The sequence below is a fragment of the Schistocerca nitens genome, chromosome 5 (assembly GCF_023898315.1).
Source record: "Schistocerca nitens isolate TAMUIC-IGC-003100 chromosome 5, iqSchNite1.1, whole genome shotgun sequence".
NCBI classification, from domain to species: domain Eukaryota; kingdom Metazoa; phylum Arthropoda; class Insecta; order Orthoptera; family Acrididae; genus Schistocerca; species Schistocerca nitens.
The window spans coordinates 600,097,457-600,120,236 of NC_064618.1; the positions used below are offsets into that span (position 1 = coordinate 600,097,457).

A 22,780-nucleotide genomic window follows, 5' to 3' on the forward strand; every position below is an offset into this window, starting at 1 on the left:
CTCAGTATTCAGGAATATGACAGAAACAATAATTTGAAGCAAAAATGCGTTGTAAACATAGGTTGTAAAATGCATAGCTTAAAACCTATCAGTACTTCTTCATCTTCGATACTGTGAAACCCATTTCTTCTACTGCAAGCTCTTTCCTTTCCATGTTTTCAGAGGTGACAGTATGGATCAAAACAAGAAAAATGTCCAGAAAAGGAGGGCTGAAAAGTGCATACTGTATAAACTATGAGCACTGGTTCTTCATTGCCAGTCTGAAACACATCTCTCCTACTGAACAAGTGCCCATATTGCTTAAGTTACGCATTCTGTAGGCCATGTGTGCTAAACAGTTGATTCTTATTTTGGACCATATTGTCTCCTCCCAAAACACGGAAAGCAAGGAGGTTGCAGTAGAGGAGATTTGTTTCATAATATCTAAGATGAAGAAGTGGTTATTGCTCTTAAGGTAAAGGCCATGTTTACAAGTCTTTTCTGGTGCTGTAAACATTATTATTGTTGTTATTATTACTAGGGTAGACAGACACAAATCGTTAACAGCCTGAAGTCTTCCAATTTCTGCTAGTTCAGAATTAAGATATCCAGCAATCACATGATATACGAACAGTAACTATAGCTCACACATGTTAACTTGGTTCATTTTAAATGGAGGCGCAAGTGAACCAAGTGTCACTAGGGAAAGTAGTAGCGCACTAGAAGCATGCATTGTAACAAGTGCTTATCCTCACTGTTGCTGGTAGCTTTCTTACCTGAGAAGAAAAAGTGGTTATTACCCGAAATGCAGTGGGAATTGCTTCATCATATTCTCTCTGTCTGTCTGTCAGTCCATCTCTTCTACCCCGACACACAACAAATGTCACGTGGGAAAGAAATGTGGGATTTATGATGTATAGATGTGTGAGTAGATTTTTGGGTGTAATAGCAATGAAAATTAAAACAAGTAATGGCAAAGTACAGGACTGATAACAATAGTATTGTTAAGAGAAGTAGCTGAGTAGATCTAGAGCACTTACTGAAAATAACTCAGATACGAAAATGGTTGTCAGACATAAGCATTACCAGTTGTCTCACTGAATCATTAGTTTGTGAAGCAATAAAACACCCTCAAAACAAAATATCATTCATCCTCTACTATTTTTAAAACAAAAGTGTTCAAAGGAAGTTCTTTTTCATTGCGATGTTTATTTAGGTGCAAAAACAGTGACGGTGGGAAGATTGATGGTAGGGGGAAGGTGGGGGGTACTGTCGTAAGACCTGGTTGCATTCACAGGTAATGGTCTAAGAAAGGTTGGAAAACACTGCTTTAGATCATTTTGTGACCCAGAGGAAAGTTCCTTCATTGACAGACTTCCTGACAATTAACGGAGACTGTAATAATGTTCTTTGTTAGTTTTTACTCAAACTGACATTCTTTTTTATTTTAATAACAAATGTTAGAGGTATTCATTGCGAGTTTTCACTATTATCTCTGTAGACCACCAATACATTAGTGTAACCTTACATAATATAATAATCTGTGTGCGTGTATTATTGAAGACTATAATAAAAGTAGCAAATTTCAAACGAAATTAAATCAGTGTGTTGAAGATACGACCTTACGATGTCCTCTAAATTTTTCATGTACTTAACAACATAACCCCCCCCGTGAACCATGGATCTTGCCATTGGTGGGGAGGCTTGCGTGCCTCAGCGATACAGATAGCCGTACCGTAGGTGCAACCACAACGGCGTTGTGCGTCATGTAATATTTTGTCTAATGTAATATCTTGTATAGACACCTTTTATTAACCTGACACGTTCCATATCATTACGAAGTGTCGTATTCATGATCTATGGAACAAGTACTAATCTAATCTAATCTAAACGGAGGGGTATCTATTGAGAGGAGAGACAAATGAGTGGTTCCTGAAGAGGGGCAGCAGCCTTTTCAGTAGTTGCAGGCGCAACAGTCTGGATGATTGAATGATTTGGCCTTGTAACACTAACCGAAACAGCCTTGCTGTGCTGGTACTGCGAACGGATGAAAGCAAGGGGAAACTACGGCCGTAATTTTTCCAGTGGGCGTGCATCTTTAATGTATGGTTAAATGATGGTGGCTTCCTCTTGGGTAAAATATTCCGGAGGTAAAATAGTCTCCCATTCGGATCTCCGGGTGGGGACTACTCAGGACGACGTTGTTATCAGGAGAAAGAAAACTGGCGTTCTGCGTATCGGAGCGTGGAATGTCAGATCCATTAACCGGGCAGGTAGGTTAGAAAATTTAAAAAGGGAAATGGATAAGGTACAGTTAGATATAGTGCTAATTAGTGAAGTTCGGTGGCAGGAGGAACAAGACTTCTGGTCAGATGAATACAGGGTTATAAATACAAAATTAAATAGGGGTAATGCAGGAGTAGTTTTAATAATGAATAAGAGAAATTTGTTAATATCGAGTATAGATTTAAGTGTCAGTAAGTCTTTTCTGAAAGCCGGCCGGAGTGGCCGAGTGGTTCTAGGCGCTACAGTCTGGAACCGCGCGACCTCTACGGTCGCAGGTTCGAATCCTGCCTCGGGCATGGATGTATGTGATGTCCTTAGGTTAGTTAGGTTTAGGTAGTTCTAAGTTCTATGGGACTGACGACCTCAGAAGTTAAGTCCCATACTGCTCACAGCCATTTCTTCTTTTCTGAAAGTATTTGTATGGAGTGTAGCCATGTATGGAAGTGAAACGTGGACGATAAATAGTTTAGACAAGAAGAGAATAGAAGCTTTCGAAATGTGGTGCTACAGAAGAATGCTGAAGATTAGATGGGTAGTCCACGTAACTGATGAGGAGGTATTGAATAGAATTGGGGAGAAGAGGAGTTTGTGGCACAACTTGTCTAGAAGAAGGGATCGATTGGTAGGGCATATTATGAGGCATTAAGGGATCACCAATTTAGTATTGGAGGGCAGTGTTGAGGGTAAAAATCGTAGAGGGAGACTAAGAGATGAATACACTAAACAGATTCAGAATGATGTAGGTTGCAAAAGGTACTGGGAGACGAAGAAGCTTGCACAGGATAGAGTAGCATGGAGAGCTGCATCAAACCAGTCTCTGGACTGAAAGCCACAACAACAACATAAATATTTCCTGTTTGCCGTACGGAAGAAACTGAGCGTTGGAGGAAGGCTTACCGATGACGGTGAAGTTGACCTTGTAGTTCCTGGTAGGCGATCGGCGGAAGTCGACGCGGCAGCGGTAGACGGCGGCGTCCGCCTCGCGCACGTTCTCTATGACGAGCGCCGACGGCCGCTTGTAGAGGAAGACGGCGCGCTGGCTGAGCGCGCGCTCGTCCTGCCAGCGCACCGCGCCCGCCAGAGGTGACGTGCGCGCGTCAAAGCTGCGGGCACAGCACAGCGTCAAGGCAGAGTACAGCACAGTACAGTACAGTTAATACACCACGGAAGGCGCCGCGAGAGTACGTCGCTGCTCCTGTGAATGCGCCGACAACAGCCGCACAGGGTGAACAAAGGGCGCGATAACGTAGGAGTCCCACCAGTAGACCAGCGACAGCAGCAGCGACGTACGTGCATGCGTCTACATCTGCACGATTACATTGCAATAGGTACATAAGTGTCAGACGATTCATAGAACCTCACGACCGTTCCGCTCTCGTACAACGCATAAGAAATAGGAACACCTAAACCCTTGTGCCTGAGCTCTGATTTATTTTATTACGATGGACGTTTCTTCTTGTGTAGATGGTGAGGCGTAGCGCCATATAACGATCCTGCCTTGGAGGCGGTTAAGTGGGAGATGTGTCTCAGAGCTGGATAGTGACAGATGGTGACGCGAGACTGGACGCGCACGTAGTTTATGTATCAGCCGATAGAGGACAATATTGGATAGGGTGACAGTGATTTTAGTTTCGATTGTGCCCACTAGAGTGCACTAAAGTAATAGAATGTTTTTCATAAACTGTTCTACTATTTTCATAAAGTGCTATTATGTCTTTTTCTGTATGCAAAATGTTATAAATGTGTTTTAGCAGTATGAATGATGCCTCAGTGTGGTTTAAGGTTAATATGCAGATAATTGTTTACCGAGTTATGTAGTGGGATTTACTGTGGGAACATTTCGAAGAAGTATGGATGTGGACGAAGGGGACTTTTTTTAGAATATATTTGTAAAGTAAGTTTATGGTAAAGGGAAAGTTAATTCAGGTATAAATAACAATAGTAAATAACTTTATGCATAAACAAAACTTCAGCATACTAGATAATTACGTCGGTAAGAAGTGCAGTCGTTAGGTTTACTATTTTGCGATTGGTTATTGATGAAAAGCGCGGACTGACGCGGGGGAATGTTGTTTTGCTATTGGCTGTTGAGTTAACTGACCAATGGTAAAGCAATATTCTTCGCTCGCCTTTCTCTGCTAGTAGAGAAGACTTGGAGTATTCTAGAGGAGAGTCGGAGCCTAGCAATGAAACAGTTCGGACGTGTGTAGTAGTAGTGCCGATAGAAATGAGAAGTTGCTGGATCCAGCAGTGTTCCATACATCAAAAGTGTTGTAAAGTGACGGCATAATAATTCCGATGGGTGTGTAGAAATTTCGGAATTTTTAAGTGAATTTTGTGACGAGAAAAGACATATATTCCGCGTGGCGTATTGAGCAGGTCGGTGGCTAAAAACTGTGACTGCATTTGGTACTGACAGACTTAATATTTGGCGAGCATTATCAATCGAAAACAATCAGTAATTTTGTAGCTATTACGTTTTCGGGAAATGCAACACAATAAACTTGCTAACGCGAGTGAAAGGGATTGTGAGTGACTGTGTTAAGACTAGCACGAGCTTGGCAGTGATACTTGTTCACCTAAATTTCAGAATATATTAATTGAGGACAAAATTTGCAAACTTTCATTTGTGTGAAAACTTTCTCCCGAAACTTAGATGACTGACTTAAATAGCAGCCTGGTTCACTCAGCTTTCCTACTGATGATTTGCTGAGACAATGTTCACAGGTAGGTACAGGTCCGCCGTAAAGGGACGGAAAGAACCGCGCCGCCGCAATGGGAGACGACAAGATGTTTTGGCCTTCGCAGGAAATACGCCCTAGAAAAAAAGAAACGACGCACCACGAAGAAATTATTCGAACAGCAGGGAAACCGGTAGATGTGATGCATATGTACGGACGAACAAATAATGACATTTTCTTAATGTTGAGTGACAAGTGCACATTTTTTTTATTTTACTGACTTTTGTTTACTTCAGACAAGTTTCGGCTTACTAGACCATCATCGGGTAACAACTGGCTACCGTCTGAAGATGCCCTAATAGGCCGAGAACTAATTTGAAATAAACAAAAATCGGTAGAACAGAAACGGTGCACTTATTATTCAACCACAAACATGAAATTTTTCTTCCCAGACGTAATGGAGGAACTCATAAAAATTTATTGCAGCTTCCGAAAAATTGTATGATTTATTCAAAACAAAGAGCTTAAAAAACTGAACAAGTGAATAACACGTTGGTCTGTCTCTAGACCTTAAGCAAGCAGATATTACCCTTGGAATTAATATTTATAGAGTTGTTGAATGACCTCCTGAGGGATATCATGCCAGATTCTGTGCAATGGGCGCGTTAGATCGTCAGAATCCCGACCCTGCCCATTATTCCCCAAACGTTCTCAGTTGAGAAGAGATCTGGCGACCTTACTGGCCAAGATAGGATTGGCCAAGCACGAGGACAAGCAGTAGAAACTCTCCTTTGCCTCGGTGGGCTTTATCTAGCTGAAATGTAAGCGCAGGACGGCTTGCCACGAAGGGCTACTGCTGCGCTGTAAGAGTCCCGCAGATGACAACCAAAGGGGTCCTGGTTGTCAGGACATATGGCGAACGACAGGTAGGTTGGTATCCCGCCACTGTCCCCAGCGTCTCCTGACAGTCTTCGTCCTGGAACGTCACTTACTGGAGTAGCACTGTCGTCAGTGATGAGTCCTGATACGAACTGAGCTGCCCCAATGACCAGAGAGGATGTTCCTGGGGACGCCCCGCACAGTCATGGGATACCACCCTGACTGTCGTCCGCCATGCAGCCCGACTACTAGGAGTGATGCTCTGTGGCGCCATTTCTTTTCGTAGCTGGAACCCTTTAGATGTCGCCAGCGGCACCCTAAAAGCACAAGGCTATGTCGTCGGTATTCTCCGCCCCGTTTCGTTGTCCTTCATGGTAAGCCATCTAGGCTTATACTCCAGCAAGATAATGGCTGCCCGCACTCAGCAAAAGTTCCAGCTATTCGTGCTTGCCAAAGCCTATCTTGCCATCAAGATCTTCAGGTCTCTCCCCAGTTTAGAACTTTTGGAGCATTATGGCCCCAGCCCTCCAACCAGCTGAGGATTTTTACAACCTAACGCGCCAAATGGACAAGATTTGGCACGATATCCCTCATGAGGGCATCCAACAACTATGTCAATCAATGCCAAGCCGAGTAAGTGTTTGCATAACCGCCAGAGGTGGAGCAAGGCGTTACTGACATGCTCAATTTGCGAAGCTCTTTCTCTTTAAGGCGTCATCCAATTTTTCTGAAATTGTAAACACTAGTTTCTCTGTATACGTACATCAGATCTACCGATCTCCGCCGAATAATTCGCTCGTGGTGAACTGTTTCTTTTTTTGCCTTAGTGTGTAGTTAGCGATTGACATTTCGTGGAAAGATCTCGCTGCAACGAAAAATGCCTTGGTTTTACTGATTGCAACCACAACTTGCTTATTATATCCGTGACATTCGCTCACCTATTCGCGATAGTAAAAAACGACCTACCCCTCTAACTTTATTTCGATGTCCTTTCTCAGTCCCATCTGCTAACGGTCCCATACTGCTAAGCAATGCTCCAGAAGAGAACGGACATTGTCTCTTCATTAGAATATTGTATATTACAAGTATTATGGCGATAAAACGGTTTCTTACAACAGTTCTTATATGACGCTTCTAGCGGGAGTTGTTCGTAATGGCAAACCGTAGGCATTTAACATCGGTAACTTTTAAATTTGTGTGATTTATCCTGTAACCCAAATTTAACGGAATTTGTTTTACAGCTTATCAGGAGGACCTAACACTTTTTATTATTTAGGGTAAACAGTTTATAGATGTCTAAATCATTCTGCAATTCGGTTTGATTTTTTGATGTCTCCACTAGACGGTAAGCGACTGCATCATCTGCAAACTGTGTCATATGACTGCTTAGATTGTCTCGTAAATCGTGTCTATAGATTAAGAACAGCAGAGAAGCTATAACAGTTCTCTGGGGAACGCCATATATAACTTCGTCTTCAGTAGATGCCCTCCCGTCATTTACTACGAACTGTGACGCTTCTAACATGAAGTCACGAATTCACTCGCACAGCTAAGACGGTATTCCACAGACGTGAACCATTGCTTCATGAGAATAACGTTCCAGTTGTGTTTCACAAGAATAATGCTTTCTGAATCAGTGCTTTCTTTGAGATATTTCATAATGCTGCAACACAGAATATGTTCCAAAGTCCCACCGAGAATCGATGTCAAAAACGTGGGTCCGTAATTCGGCGGATTGTTGCCATTTACTTTCTTGTGCGTTGTTGTGATCCTTGAAACTTTCGATTTTAAAGGTACGGATCTTTCGTCGAGCAAACAGCTGAATATGTTTGCAAGAAAATAAAGCTATTTCATCAGTGTACTTCTAAACCGAACTGGTGTACAATCTTGATCGGAAGACTTCCTTTTACTAATTGACTTATACTGCTTCGCTACAGAGATGGTCTCTGCTTCAATGTTACTCACATTCTCTTCCGTTCTTGATACGAATTCCGGGATATTTACTATAAATTCTTCACTGCAGGTATTTCGGAAAACCATCTTCAGTAACTCTCCATTAGTGGCACTTTCGTTCGTAACTTTACAACTGTCATCAAGGAGTGAAAGTATTGGTTGTATCTTACCGCTAGTGCACATCACATGGAACAAGAATCTCTTTGGATTATCAGTTAGATTTAGAGAAAAATTTCGTTGTGGAAACTATTCAAGCATGTTCGTCCTGAAGTAATTTTCGATACGAACAAGTCGGTATGTACAGTACCCCTAGCAGCTATGAACGTTACAAGATTTACCACACAGTACAACAAGGAGACAAGACAATCGAGCAGATTCTCCTATATGCTCTGCTCCCACCATTGCTGACAAGAATTGGCCAAATTGAACAAATAAAGAGTAGCCCACAGCACAGCATTAGGACAGATGCTAAAGGTAGGAACGAAGGTTCTGAAAAGACGATTTTATGCGCATAACACTCTATGCGATGTTTGTGGGCTCGCAAATCGTGGTGATGGAGGTATTTGAAGGCTACAGTATTTTGTAGTTACAAGTTCTTTTGTGTAATTAATAAGTAGCTAAAATGTTGTACTTGTAGAGAGCTTGTGTCTTTATTCACAAGCAAAATATATTTGTCTCTTCCCGACTATTTCTGTTTGCAGATGAGTTTTTGAAATAGTGGATTCAGTAGAAGCCATTAATTCAACTTCTCAGACAGACAAATGAGGAAGTAGAAGTAATGCAATAACAGGAAATGTTATTGTCATGGACCCTCTGCCAGTTTGTGTCCGTATGTGTAGCGTACGGACTATGTGCAGTGTCTGCCGTTATTAGTAATGAGGTGTAAGTGAATACCATAACATTAGTTTCGTCATTATCAACTAATTTGCATGCAATAATGTGTTGTGCAGAAATGGAACGTTATTCTGAATGGGGAGTCCCCAATAAGCTGTCACATGATTGTCTGTACATAAAAAAGTATTATACAAAGTATACAAATCCCCCTTAAACCAGACCTGAGGATAAATAAATGCGTACAGGTATAAAACTTGAGCTTATAAATAAGATTAAATGTAGACTTTCCTTTCTATTTTGTTGTTGTAAAAAGCTGACGTGTTTCATATTACTGTAAAATAGTGCTTGAATCAAGAAAAAACGAATTAACTAAGAAAAAATACGCATCTGCATGCCTCCTTTCATTATAAAATGTGTAACTGTTGCTCAAAGGAGATATTTAAGCAAATTTTAGGTCTGATTAGTAAATGATTGATCATAAACATTATACAATTATCAGAAAAGAAGGCTGTAGTTAATTTACACATGAATTTTCATGAGATCACATTCTTTTCGGAGTATCACAATGCTGTAGTTCTATTTGATAACCTCTGGTACAAAAATTAAACTTACTTTAGAATGGGGAACTGTGGAATACGCGTCTCTCATGAGTCATTAACTACTCCACCTCCTATAATTTCCAAATTACGCGTTAATGACGTACAAAACAATTAAAATCGTCTCTCAACAACATTAACACTTTCTAGCATGAAAAGGGCTCTGGTCTAAAAGTCAGAATTCCTCTATCTTGTCTATAAGGAAGTAAAACTCAGAGCAGGTGCTCGGTTGCTGAACCTCAATGTTTTGTACTCTTTCTAAGAAAGTGTAAGTAATGTGTTCTGAGACGTGTACCATTATTTTTCTCCTTGCTCAAACGGATGCGATATAAAAGTTGTGAACGACACCTCAAATGTAAAATGTATTTTTCTTTATCTGCTGATGATAAAGTAAGCAAATGTTGCCATTTGTGCAAGAGTTGTTCCTAAATTAACCTGCGAATACTTGCTACAAGAAGGAAATATACATAAAAATTGAGAAATTTTGTCGCCCAGTGATACCAGCTTCTTTGTTCCTTGATCGAAGAATGGTGTCGCCCGGTGCCTCAGCCATTAGCTGACAGAATCCTTAAGCTCACCGTCGGCCGTGAAGTGCTGAGTTGTCAGCCAGACCTCCTTCATGAGGAAGCGATAAAAGTCGCTTCGTGCAAATTCCGGACTTTAGGAAGAATGCTGAAAAATCTTCCACCCTAAAAGTCTGAGATTTTCAAATGTTCGATTCGAGTAAGGAGAAGGGCATTGTCCTGAAGAAGAATGATTCCTTCGGCAATCATTCTGCGCCGTTTGTCGTATATTGTCCTTCGGAGATTCGAAAAAGCCTCAAAATTAATCTTCGATATCACAGTATTCTGAGGCGTTAATCTCACGAAATCACTTGTCAAAATTCCTTTACGAACATAAAAGATGTAAACGACATTTTACGGTTTGAGAATTTCTGCTTGAAATTTTTTAGACTTATTGGGAGAATGAGTGAGATTCCAGTATTTACACTGTTCCTTAATTCTCGGGTTGACGTACTGAACTCTACGTATCGTCTTTAGTCACTATTCTTCGAAAATTCCTCCCAACCTCCATAGTAAAGCTGAAGAAATGTCAAGGCCGCACATCTTTACAATCAACCATGAGTTTTCTGCACCACTCCCTGCAACGTCATCACTCATAGCCCAATCCTCATACACATGAAATAAATGACAATGAATCCTGGCGGCGGTGACTCCTTCTGCTGGTAGAAAACTAATGACGGAACATACCTCAAAACTGACGGGTGACGCAGCAACTCCGGTCATTTCAATTGTCAATAAGCTACTAGCTTTTGTTTATTTGTAATAATTTATGAATACCTTACACTTTATGTCTGCCTCTAAAACGGTCCTCTTACAGTGAGACTATGGCTACAAATACGTAATCAGATTACAAACTTTTTCATTTTACTTTCCTTTGTGTAATAACGTTTTGGAGCAATGCAAAGTATACTATGCGCGTACTCTGTAGCACCGATCTGACAGGAATAATCTGTCAATAATAAAGTGTTACAAATAGCTCTCCTAATACCGGTTACTGTTTTTGCAGATAACTTCAAGTTCATATCCTCTGCATGTATTGCGTCTCCGTCCCGCCGAGCCCTCAGTGGTTCGCTACCCCACAACAGGCCACAGCAGTCCACCCATCCCATCGCCGCCCACACTGAACCCAGGGTTATTGTGCGGCTCGGCCCAAGAGGACTCTCCCGGAAACGTCTCATACCAAATGTGTGTAACCCTATGTTTGCGTGTTGGAGTAATTATTGTGCACGCGTACGTGGAGGCAGTGCTTGCGCAGCAATCGCCGACATAGTGTAACTGCGGTGGAATAAGAGGAACCAGCCCGCATTAGCCGAGGGAGATGGAAAACCGCCTTAAAAACCATCCACAGGTCGGCCGGCACACCGGACCTCGAGACTAATCCACCGGACGGATTCTTGCCGTGGACCGGCACGCCTTCCCGCTCGGGAAGTAGCGCGTTAGTCCACGCGGCTAGCCGGGCGGGCTTCTGTAAGTATTAGTTAAATCTAATGTAGAATGATGCAGAAATCAAGCCTGCTAGAGTCGGAAACGCTCTTACTTCGCGTGAAATACTTTCATTCGATATTGCAGTGCCTGTGTTATTCCGAATTACGATGCCAAGTTCATATGCACAAGCATGCATGTCTGGAGGAACAGGCAGTGCGGTGACTACAGCCGTTATGAAATACAAAAAATGCATTTGCAGTTGCGAATATAACAACCACTGCAGTATAACGCTAAATAGTAAGGCGACCGTTCGCAATAAGTGGGAAATCTGTGTTGGAGTGTCGGTCCGGAACAAATGTCAGTGTTGTGTTAAGTTTCCAATAACGCCATGTCTAAGTGAATGGTACACTGCGATACATTTTTGAATAGATCATAAGGAGAGATGGTAGATTACTAATAAAAAATTAGTGCACTGTTTAAAGAAAGAAGTATTGTAGTTCATGTTTTTGTAACGAACAAGTTATAAGAAAATCGGTCATTTTGTTAATGTCCTGCAGGTCGCTAAACAACATTTGGTTAACATATATTTTTTATTTTCCTTCTGAATAAAAATATATTTTAGGTGGTCGAGGTAAAAGACATACACTACATTCATTGTGCTGAGCCATTAATGATCGTTTTGCTGAATAAATACTTATTCGATACAATATTCCATCGAACAACTGCGAATTAAGGTATGTGCAACAAGGCAGCACTCGTTCCTTTAAGGCATGAACTTACGATTTACGCTGAACTCCTACAAATGCCTAGGTACTATGATTTGTAATGAAATGAAAGAAAATCTTAGGACTGGTCATAGGTAATCTGGGTAGAAGACTTCGTTGGTTGCTAGGACTACAAAAGCAGTTGTGGGAACATCTAGAATATTATGCAAATGTGTGTGACCCATAACAAATAAGACAATCAGAGGATAGAGAACGTATGTAGAGAAGGGCAATGGATATGGTGACAGGCTTGTTTGCTCCGTGACAGAGCACCATGGAGAAGTTGAAGAGTTTGAACTAGGAGATGCATGAAGGTAGACGCCATGTATCCCACGAAAGCCTATCTAAAAATGTTACGTTTATGGAGATACACAGCTTCCAGATGCTTAATAAACGTAGACATGATTCGTACACAGGCTGTAATACGACGTTCATTTAATTGTGCGATTTATTAATTTCGAATAAACGTCATTATCAAGCACATGAAACATAGATGTTACAAATGTACTTGACAATGACGCTTAGTCGAAATTAGATAATCGAACGATTAAATAAACATCATGTTACAGCCTACTGCGAACCATGTTTACGTGTATTAACCATCTAAAAATATTTCAAAAACCAGCATTGAGGACTCTAGAAACATACCACAACCCTTTATGTGTCGATCCCGTGTGGAAAGTGAAGAAATAAAGTAGAGTAATTGCAGTGCACACAGAGATCTCTGTACCTTCATTTTTTCTACAGCACATACGCGAATGGAGTGATAAGATCCCCTAATAAATATTTTTAGTTTAAAGTTTCCTACAACTCGGACAAACAGTATAAATGACATCATTTAACACTATAAGCTTCTGTTCAATTCATTCTTTAATGTGCGACCGGTTTTTTGGTCAAAGAGCATTACTGGTCACACTTTTTCTGAACAGCAAGAAAGTGATTAAGTATAAACTAGACTTCTCCCCTCAGCTTCGCCCTCTGTATGCATTCGACACAAATATTGAATACACCTCCTCCTGTGTCCACCTCTTCCTCCCTTTCTCTCTCCCCCTCTTCCTTCATCTGTCCATTTAATTCTCCTGCCTCTATCTGTCCAGCTCATTCTCCCCTATCTGTTTCGTCATTGCCTCCTCTCTCTCAACATATCTTCTTCTCCCCTCCATCCACCCACCTCCTTCTCCCCCACTCTTTCCATCTCTGCCTCCCCCAATTCCTTTTCCATCTGCATACTACCCTTCTACATCATCCGCATCTCCCACTTGTATCTTTTCTCCATGAGTTTACTCTTCCCCTAAATCTGTCCATTCCCTGCTCTGTCCATTTCAACGTGCCCCAGCCATGTTCATCGACACATCTAGCCTTGAAATACAGTTCAATAAAGCAGACCGACACTACTATAAGAGCACAGTTGTAATGCAAGACAGGCTAAAAATCAGGAGCCTGAAAATTATTTATTTGATGACGTTGCTTTTTGTTGCTAGGTGGGATCACGTCAGAGATATGGTCAACTTTTTTTTATATGGGATGCTATGGTTTTCTGATAGCCGCTATTGAGACGAATTCAATGATACGTAAAAGTAAGGTCTTTGAATGCCAACGAAGCTCACAAAGGTGGCATGAACGTCCATTTACAGAAGGAGTTCAAAGTGATGATCATTGGTATCAATGCAGTGCTGCAATCTTCTTATCGTGGATCTAAGGTATTCCTTATCACTTCGGCACTTACCGAAACATATGCTCTGACAATTCTCTCTCGTATATCGTGCAAATAGTAAATATTCGCCGAATACGGCGTATCCATCCAACGTGCCATTGACGTATCAACACCATTCGATGGTTTCGCAATGCAACTCTAATAGGAACGGTAAGACTTAGTATCAACGAATCAGGCGAATGTGAATGATGTACTCCTTCGAAGAACGAGTCGATATGTTTCTCATTTACGGAAAATGCCAACGAAATTCATTGAGAACTACAGACTTATACGCTGAAAGATATCCTCAACGATTCACCCTACGCGTCGTACATTTAAATACGCGTATGATAAGTTGACAACAACTGGATCTTTAACGCATCGGAAACATATCCGGCAAAGGAAAGTTACTAACGAAGAAACGGAAATTGGTACTCTTGCCATTGTGGTTCGAGATCCTTATGTTAGTTTGCATCACATCGCAAGGGAATCAGGCATAAGCCAAAGTAGTGTTGTTCGTGTTCTGCGCCGCCATAAATATCGTGCTTACCATATCAGTCTCCACCAAGAATTAACTGGTACCGATGGGTTCAAGTTCAGATTCAGAGGGATGACACATTTCTTAATTTCATTTTATTTACTGACGAGGCTACATGCACGACTCATGGAAATGTTAATTTGCATAACAGACATTATTGGGCAACTGAAAATCCATGTTGGCTGCGGCAAATTGCGCACCAGAAACCGTGGTCGGTAAATGTATGGTGTGGTATTCTGGAGACGGAATTATAGGCCCCTATTTCGTCGAAGGAAATCTTAATGATAGGAAGTACACCACATTCCTGGAAGAAACGTTAGGCCTGTTACTGGAAGAAATACCTTTAGGAAAAAAGAACAGAATGTGGTATCAACACGATGGGTGTTCGGCACCGGCACATTTTTTGCTGATGGCCAGAAATGAGTTACAGAGACAATTCCCAAATCATTGGATTGGACGCGAGGGAGATGTGTCGTGGCTCGTTCGCCAGACTTGACGCCTCTGGATTTTTCCTTGTGGGGATTCGTAAAAGACATCGTCTATAGAGACGTTCCAACTATACCTGAAGATACTCAAGAGAGAATTGTCAGAGCATGTGCTTGGATAAGTGCCGATGTCATAAGGAATACCACTCAATCCATAACGAGAAGATTGCTTCACTGCATTGATACCAGTGGTCATAACTTCGAACCAACGGTATATTATGGCCCCTATTGTCCCATGCAACATTTACTCGACAAACTTTTGAGATGCTATCATAGTTTCGGAGCTATTCTTGGTGGCAATAGTTAGTGACTCATAGATCAGACAGCAGATTATAGTGTTACATGATGTAATTTCCACACCATGATATGCGATACAACCCCTGAATACCTGCTATAGTGTAACGCACAGCACGTAAGGTTGTAGGACGGAATAGTGACTCAGACCAGGATCGAACCCGTGCTGTGGGTCAACGAAGGTGGCTGGAGCTCCAGCCAAAATCAGTGTAGCGTTTTGGTGGTTTGCCACTTTCCTTTATGGAGATGCTGGGCTGGTTCCCATAAAATACGATACAAAACCGTTGAAACAACGCTTACAAACGGAACAATGTTTACACAATGCAGAGACGACTTCCCTCCCTTAGGCAACTAACGAGTGTAGCAACAGGAAGGGCAGCTGCCCGCAATATTAAAGAAAGGAAAAAAATTATAATATTTTCCAAATCCTGAGTGGGGTGGACCAGTTACTAGACGGGACTAAAGCTAAGAAGAAGAGGTATGATGGGAAGCAGTCTCGGCCGCGGACTTCACAATGTTTTGCAGACTACAGATGTAAATATAGGTCAAGGCTTAACAACTCGCTAATTCTGAGCGCGAGCACTCAATTCCGCTCACGCTCTTACCTGCGAGCAGACCTGTTGCGGCGTGGTAGCGAGTGAGAGAGATGCGCGCGCAGTATGTGATCGCGACAGCACGGTAGAAGAGCTAAAATGTGAAATTTCGGAGGGTCAGTTTTGGTAGCGGTTTCATCTAACGTCGAGTAAGCATTGTGTAATACCGGCAATGTCTTCGCTTCTCTACCTGCTGTGCGAGGAGATGGGTATTGCTTGTCATAGCACTTCAAAGAATAGAAAACTGAAAATGTGAAGGACCTGATAAGGTACAAGAGGTTTTGAAAATCAAAAGGGAGCCATCTGAAGGAAGAAAACAGCATTACTTTTAATGAAGTCCTTGGAAAATTTCACGGATGATATTTAATGGCCGCGCGAGGTAGCCGTGCGGACTAAGACGCCTTGCCACATTTCGCGCGGCTACCCCCGTCGGAGGTTCGAGTCCTCCCTCGCGCATGGGTGTATGTGTTGTCCTTAGCATAAGTTATTTTAAGTTAGATTAAGTGGTGTGTTAGTCTAGGGACCGATGACCTTAGCAGTTTGGTCCCATAGGAACATACCACAAATTTCCAAATTTTGATATTTAATCGAAGTATACTAGGCTGTTGCAGCTGAACATTTACGTCCACTTCAGGTAAAGCACTTCCACGTGGTGTCTTATAAAACATGACAATCGTGCATCTCACATTTGTTATGGAAAGTAACGTTCAGAGTGGGCTTATAATATTTCTGTAAAAAATTTAACCCTGTATAAAACTGTAGATATCACAAGCACACAGCCGAATGTGACCTTCTTAGTAGCTCTGGAGAACATGTATAAAACGTAGGTTGGTCAGGGCGATTATTAGTTTGTGTGCCTGCAGTTGGAGCGTTAGTCATGATGGGAAGTAAATCCGGCTTCGAAGCGCAACTGAATGAGAAACTGAGAAAGCTTCCAGCACCCAAGACAGGATGATTAGCAGCTTTAAGTAACTGATCTATAGTGCGACGATCTCCTTCCGGTGACACTGGAGAGGGTACAGTACTCGCTCGTTGCGGGCTTGTGCTCACCGCTTGCTTGCTGCGAAGCCCTGATGTAGGTGTACGAGAACTGTTCGCTTAGTAACAACCGATCACTCGCGGAATTGAAACCACTGTGAAAAACAAAAATATTTTATTAACAACTGTTAGCTAGACCTTCCAGCTACTTCTCTACATAGTTGCCGCACCGAACATATGGCGTAGCGTTGTACCAACATTGTAACACCCTCTTCATAGAAGGCAACGGTCTGTGCTTTCCACCAATTCTCTAAGATGATCTACAGCTAGTTCTCTGTGCCAAAATGTTGCCTTTATAACCAGCGATTCATGTGAACAGAGATGGAACTCTGGGGGAACCAATTATGGGATGTACTATAGGTTATCAAAATTTTCCATCGGAGTACCTTAAATTCCCCCGCTTATTGCGGCCGAGTACTCTCGTGAAGAAGGAAGCAAATGAAAGTTATGTTATAAGAGCTTCATAAACTCAGGAGAAATCTCTCACGAAGCCTTCATAGTTGGCGGTAGATACTATTATCTAGGCTATATTATGTGCTCACTGCGTGCTCAGAACTGAAAAGAGCGACGTGACTCGATTGACGGGCATACCAGAGACACTGCCCCACATATCTGTGAAAAGCTTCCCCGAAGTTTCACTGTGATTTGTGTCTCATGTGCGACCTCGTATGTGGCGACAAGTATATTACGGGATAGAGCACAAGTTCTGATTGGGGAAAGATATCGGTCAAGTCCCTTTGAAATGAATGATCACCAGTTCTGCCTAAAGTAATTTGGGGAAACTATGGAAGGCCTAAATAAGGATGGTCTCCATCCAGCAAGTGGTGCTAGCGCCATAACAGCTACTTCATTTAGGTCGTATCACGAATCAACGCATTGAGAAAGGTACCTTCAACTGTGAAACTTTCGTAATGGATCTTTACGACGAAGGGAAAATCGTATACGGAACGACAAGTAATGTGTGGATTTAATGCTGACCTGTAGATGGGTGCTTTGAGATCCTCGCGGTACCAGATGACCAGCAGCGGCTTGTCTTCTGCCACGGCGGGCGTGATGTCACACGGCAGCCGAGCCACGCCCCCTTCCGCCGCCTGCACATTCGTCGTCGGCACTGTAACACGAGAACACACAAGCGCGTCACATAAGGTGCAAAACATCCAACACACAGTGCTCTAATTGTACATTATTGTAATTGTATGTTTCTGGGCCAAAATCACCATAAACTTGTCTGAATAATGCTGTTGAACAGGGTCCCATTCTACGTCTCTGCTAAATGTGACCATCTACGTCGTGTGATTTTTTTTCCAATCTGATGCTGGCAGTTGGGACTTCTGCTTCTCTTTTTACGCGGTACACAGTCACTTGCACGACAAGTTCGTGGTTGTGGCGTGGATCGTCGAATGAGTTGCAATTCACCTATTGGAACATGTTCATTGCAAGGCAAGGTAAATAGCTGTATACAGAAACTTGTCTTTACTTCAATACCACTCAAAACGTCGTTTAAATTTATGCCTCATGCGAGGGTAGTATTGACAATGGGACTATTAACAGTTGTACGTTGAAATCTTCTTCAGCTCCCTGTGACACCTAAACGAAAATAAAATGCTACTCATCCCCAAAGTAGCTCCTCAAATATCAATAGAGTTCCTTTAAATAATAGTATCCTTTAATTATAAAAAATTAACGGAATATAGTGACAAATTTAAATTTTGATATGGTAATGATTTTACATTCAGTGAAACTTTATGGCTTAATTTAACATGTTTAATCTCGTTAGTATGAGCAAGGAGAAACGTCAGTAACAGACTCAGGTATAGGAGTCGCTGTACCCGATGAGTTCATTTGATGGCATTCCTCGCTAATTCAAAATGCCGGCTAATGAGAAGCAGTCTTTGTTCGTCTGAACGTCACTATCTCGTTGAGGCTTCTCTCCTCCATTTACAATAGGTGCGAACCAGATGCTGTTATAACGGTCTCTCCACAGTCCAGCAAGAGACTGAAGATCCCGGTGGGTTGATAGCGTGCGCGTTCGTTAGCCTCCTGAGACAGTCTCGAGTTCACTGGGAAATGAACTAATAAACCTGTGAGCTTACACACCCACAACGCCCCTCTGTGTCTGTTCGTCGTTGATCTTAGAGTCAATTAGTGCCGTCCTGACTAGGACGAAGAAGATAAATCGTCATTAGATGAATTATTATCCTAGAGCGACCATCTTGGTTTATCTTCTGATGTAGACACACGTACATGTGTGCCAAGTATGGGTTAGCAAAAAAAGTCAAGCATTTCTCTGCCATTAAGCCATACCAATGGAGCGTTAACAAAAGCGTCAAGATTTTTCTAGTCGTTCAGCGAGTCTAAGCCACCGCAAAGCGTAACTCTGTCGCGCTGCCCTTTACACCGCAGACCTCACGGCGAAGCTAGGTAACAAACGTACGCTGGGAGTTCATCCTCCTTGCAAATTCTCGTCCTCGCTAGACATACCCTTCTTCTTTCCAACACTTAAAATACAATTCGACCTTTGTGACTCATTATTTCATTGTGCTCAAGTTTTCATACCATACCAGAGACGGGCTACTGCCAGGAACGATCATTGTTGCTGTCAACTACCTTGCTCGCAGGAGGGTAGTTCCAATTTTCCATTCGAGTTTATTTGTCTGTTAAACTATTCTTATGACTCCTTAAAATTCGGTACTTGTTTTGTACAGTAATCGGCAGTATATTTTCTCAGTGTTTCCCCTTCCGTTTCAACCCAGCTGTTTACTGAACAATTCCGGATCGTTCTCGCAATATATTTATACAGGGTGATTCGGCTGCCCCTCTTACTCGGTTTTATGCAATCCGTAGTGCCTTCAGATACCACTCGCAAGATGGTAATATTCTTTCGCTTGCTATGCGGAAACTCTCTGTCCTACGAAATAATTAACAGGACCTTTTTGTAGGAAGTGTAAAGCACTTACATTTTTTACTGGGTTCGCTATCGCTGAAGGCATGGTTTTCGAGTCATTCAAGAAAAATGCGCTTAAAGGTCACTTTTGTACCTGTTATTGAATAATTAGAAAACTGAAGTCTCTATGGAAATCGCATTCCAGTACATTATTTAGCTAGAGGACTAATAGCGAAAATATTGAGTGTGACATTTGAAGGTGTTTCAGGCTGTATGAAAAAAAGAGGTAGGGACAGGTGAATTACTGTCGAATATTTGTATTAAAATTCCACAGTTTATTGCCATTCAGGAAACGTATCGATCTCAAATTATTCTAGGGATCGAGAGCTGGCAGAAACCACAGGTGGAAATCTATGAGGAATTTAGCAAGTCATGGAACGACTATCGGAAACACAGATTACAGGCTATAGGCTGGGGAGTGTTTATTGCAGTAGACAAAAATATTGTCTCAATTGATGTCGATGTAAAGTATGACAATAAAGTTATGTGATCGCGTGTACCAGATGAAGTTGGAGCCAAGTTAATTGGTGGATATTTTTACAGGTCGCCTGATTCCGTTGTGAAAGTTCTAGAGTCATTCAAACAAAGTCTACGATCAGTAGCGCGTAAATATCCAGATCATGCAGTACTAGTTGGAGGCGACTTGAACCTACCGAGCATAGACGGAGATGTCCACGGATTCATTGTGCGGGGTAAAGACAGACAGTCATGTGAAATACTTTGAACACGTTTTCTAGAAATTGTCTTCAGCAGCTAGCTAGGCAGCCCACACAACATTTACTAGACCTTGTAGTTAAAAACAACCCGGACAATATCGACAATGTCAGTATAGTAACGGGAATTAGCGATCAAGGTGTCGGTATAGCAATCATGATTACGAACGTTTATTAGTCAAGAAGGCTAGGTCAGTGTCTCTGCTGGATGGAGCAGATAAGCAGTTCTTAGAATCTCACTTAGACAGTGAACTAAAACCACTTAGTTCGAGTAAGATGAATGTAGAGGAGTTACGGGCAGTGTTTAAGCAGATTATAAATAATGGCCAGGTGAGTTATGTGCCTAGTTAATGGATAAATTATGGAAAAGATCCACCGTGGTGAATTAACGAAATTTGGAAGATGCTGATGAAGCGGAGGCTCTTGCACCCTCGGTACAAAAGAGAACGCAAGAATGACGAGATGTGAAGAGTACTAGAGATTCGTGCTTCTGTGAGAAGATCTATGCATGAAGCTTGCAACTACCACCGTCACATCGTAGAGAAAGATCTAGCAGACAGCCCGAGAAAGTTCTGGTACTATGAAAAATCGCTAAGCTTCCATTCAGTCCCCTGTTGGCCAGTCTGGCGTGGCAGCTGAAGGTAGCAAAACGAAAGCCGAAGTTTTAAATTTCACGTTCAAGAAATCGTGCAACAGGAGCATTATGACATTGACCATCGGGCAGAATTCCGTACGGACGACTAAGTAATAAGCATTCCTGGCGTTGAAAAACAATTGAAAAATTTGAAAACAAATGAATCCCCACGCCCGGATGGAAACCGAATTCCGTTTTACAAAGAGTATGCTAAGGCATTGGCCCCTTGCCTAGCATGCATTTATCGTGAATTTGTCGCCCAGTGCAAAGTTGCAAGTGACTGAAGAAAGGCTCAGGCGACTGCAAAATATAAGAATGGTAAAAGAACGGACCTGCAAAATTGCAGACCAACATCCCTAACTTCGGTCTGTTGTAGATTCTTTTTACATAGTCTCGGTTCCAATATCTTTCTTGAGACTGAGAAGTTTATGTCCACAAATGAGCATCGTTCTTGCGAAACACAGCTTGCCCTTTTTTTACATGATGTACTGCGAAGTATGGATGAAGGGCGATAGGCAGATTCAATCGTTCTAGGTTTCCAGACCCCCCATGAACCATGGACCTTGCCGTTGGTGGGGAGGCTTGCGTGCCTCAGCAATACAGATGGCCGTACCGTAGGTGCAACCACAACGGAGGGGTATCTGTTGAGAGGCCAGACAAACATGTGGTTCCTGAAGAGGGGCAGCAGCCTTTTCAGTAGTTGCAGGGGCAACAGTCTGGATGATTGACTGATCTGGCCTTGTAACATTAACCAAAACGGCCTTGCTGTGCTGGTACTGCAAACGGCTGAAAGCAAGGGGAAACTACAGCCGTAATTTTTCCCGAGGACATGCAGCTTTATTGAGCAAGCAGTAAGGGAAACAAAAGAAAAATTCGGAGTAGGTATTAAAATTCATGGAGAAGAAGTAAAAACTTTGAGGTTCGCCGATGACATTGTAATTCTGTCAGAGACAGCAAAGGACTTGGAAGAGCAGTTGAACGGAATGGACAGTGTCTTGAAAGGAGGATATAAGATGAACATCAACAAAAGCAAAACGAGGATAATGGAATGTAGTCAAATTGAATCGGGTGATGCTAAGGGGATTAGATTAGGAAATGAGACATTTAAAGTAGTAAAGGAGTTCTGCTATTTAGGGAGCAAAATAACTGATGATGGTCGAAGTAGAGAGGATATAAAATGTAGACTGGCAATGGCAAGGAAAACGTTTCTGAAGAAGAGAAATTTGTTAACATCGAGTATCGATTTAAGTGTCAGGAAGTCGTTTCTGAAAGTATTTGTATGGAGTGTAGCCATGTATGGAAGTGAAACATGGACGATAACCAGTTTGGACAAGAAGAGAATAGAAGCTTTCGAAATGTGGTGCTACAGAAGAATGCTGAAGAGAAGTTGGGTAGATCACGTAACTAATGAGGAGGTATTGAATAGGATTGGGGAGAAGAGAAGTTTGTGGCACAACTTGACTAGAAGAAGGGATCGGTTGGTAGGACATGTTTTGAGGCATCAAGGGATCACAAATTTAGCATTGGAGGGCAGCGTGGAGGGTAAAAATCGTAGAGGGAGACCAAGAGATCAATACACTAAGGAGATTCAGAAGGATGTAGGTTGCAGTAGGTACTGGGAGATGAAGAAGCTTGCACAGGATAGAGTAGCATGGAGAGCTGCATCAAACCAGTCTCAGGACTGAAGACCACAACAACAACAACAGGTTTCCGGAAAGCATTTAACATGGTGCCCATTGCAGGCTGTTAACGAAGGTACGAGCATATGGAGTAAGTTCACAGATGTCTGAATGACTCGAAGACTTCTTGAGTAGTAGAACCAAGTACTATGTCCTCGACGGTGAAGAGTCATCAGAGACAAAAGTATCGTCAGAAGTGCCCCATGAAG

The 22,780-nt window shown here is 42.1% G+C and overlaps 1 protein-coding gene across 1 annotated transcript in view; it reads right to left on the reverse strand.

Moving 5' to 3' along the window:
* LOC126260602 (nephrin-like) overlaps positions 1 to 22,780 on the reverse strand; it is a 769,721-nt gene that overhangs the window by 286,417 nt on the left and 460,524 nt on the right. The window contains exons 2-3 of the mRNA XM_049957938.1: positions 17,580 to 17,712; positions 3,163 to 3,368 (exon numbers count right to left, since the gene is read on the reverse strand). Of these exons, the coding sequence (XP_049813895.1) occupies positions 3,163 to 3,368; positions 17,580 to 17,712 (339 nt within the window). The remainder of the gene's footprint in view (positions 1 to 3,162; positions 3,369 to 17,579; positions 17,713 to 22,780) is intronic.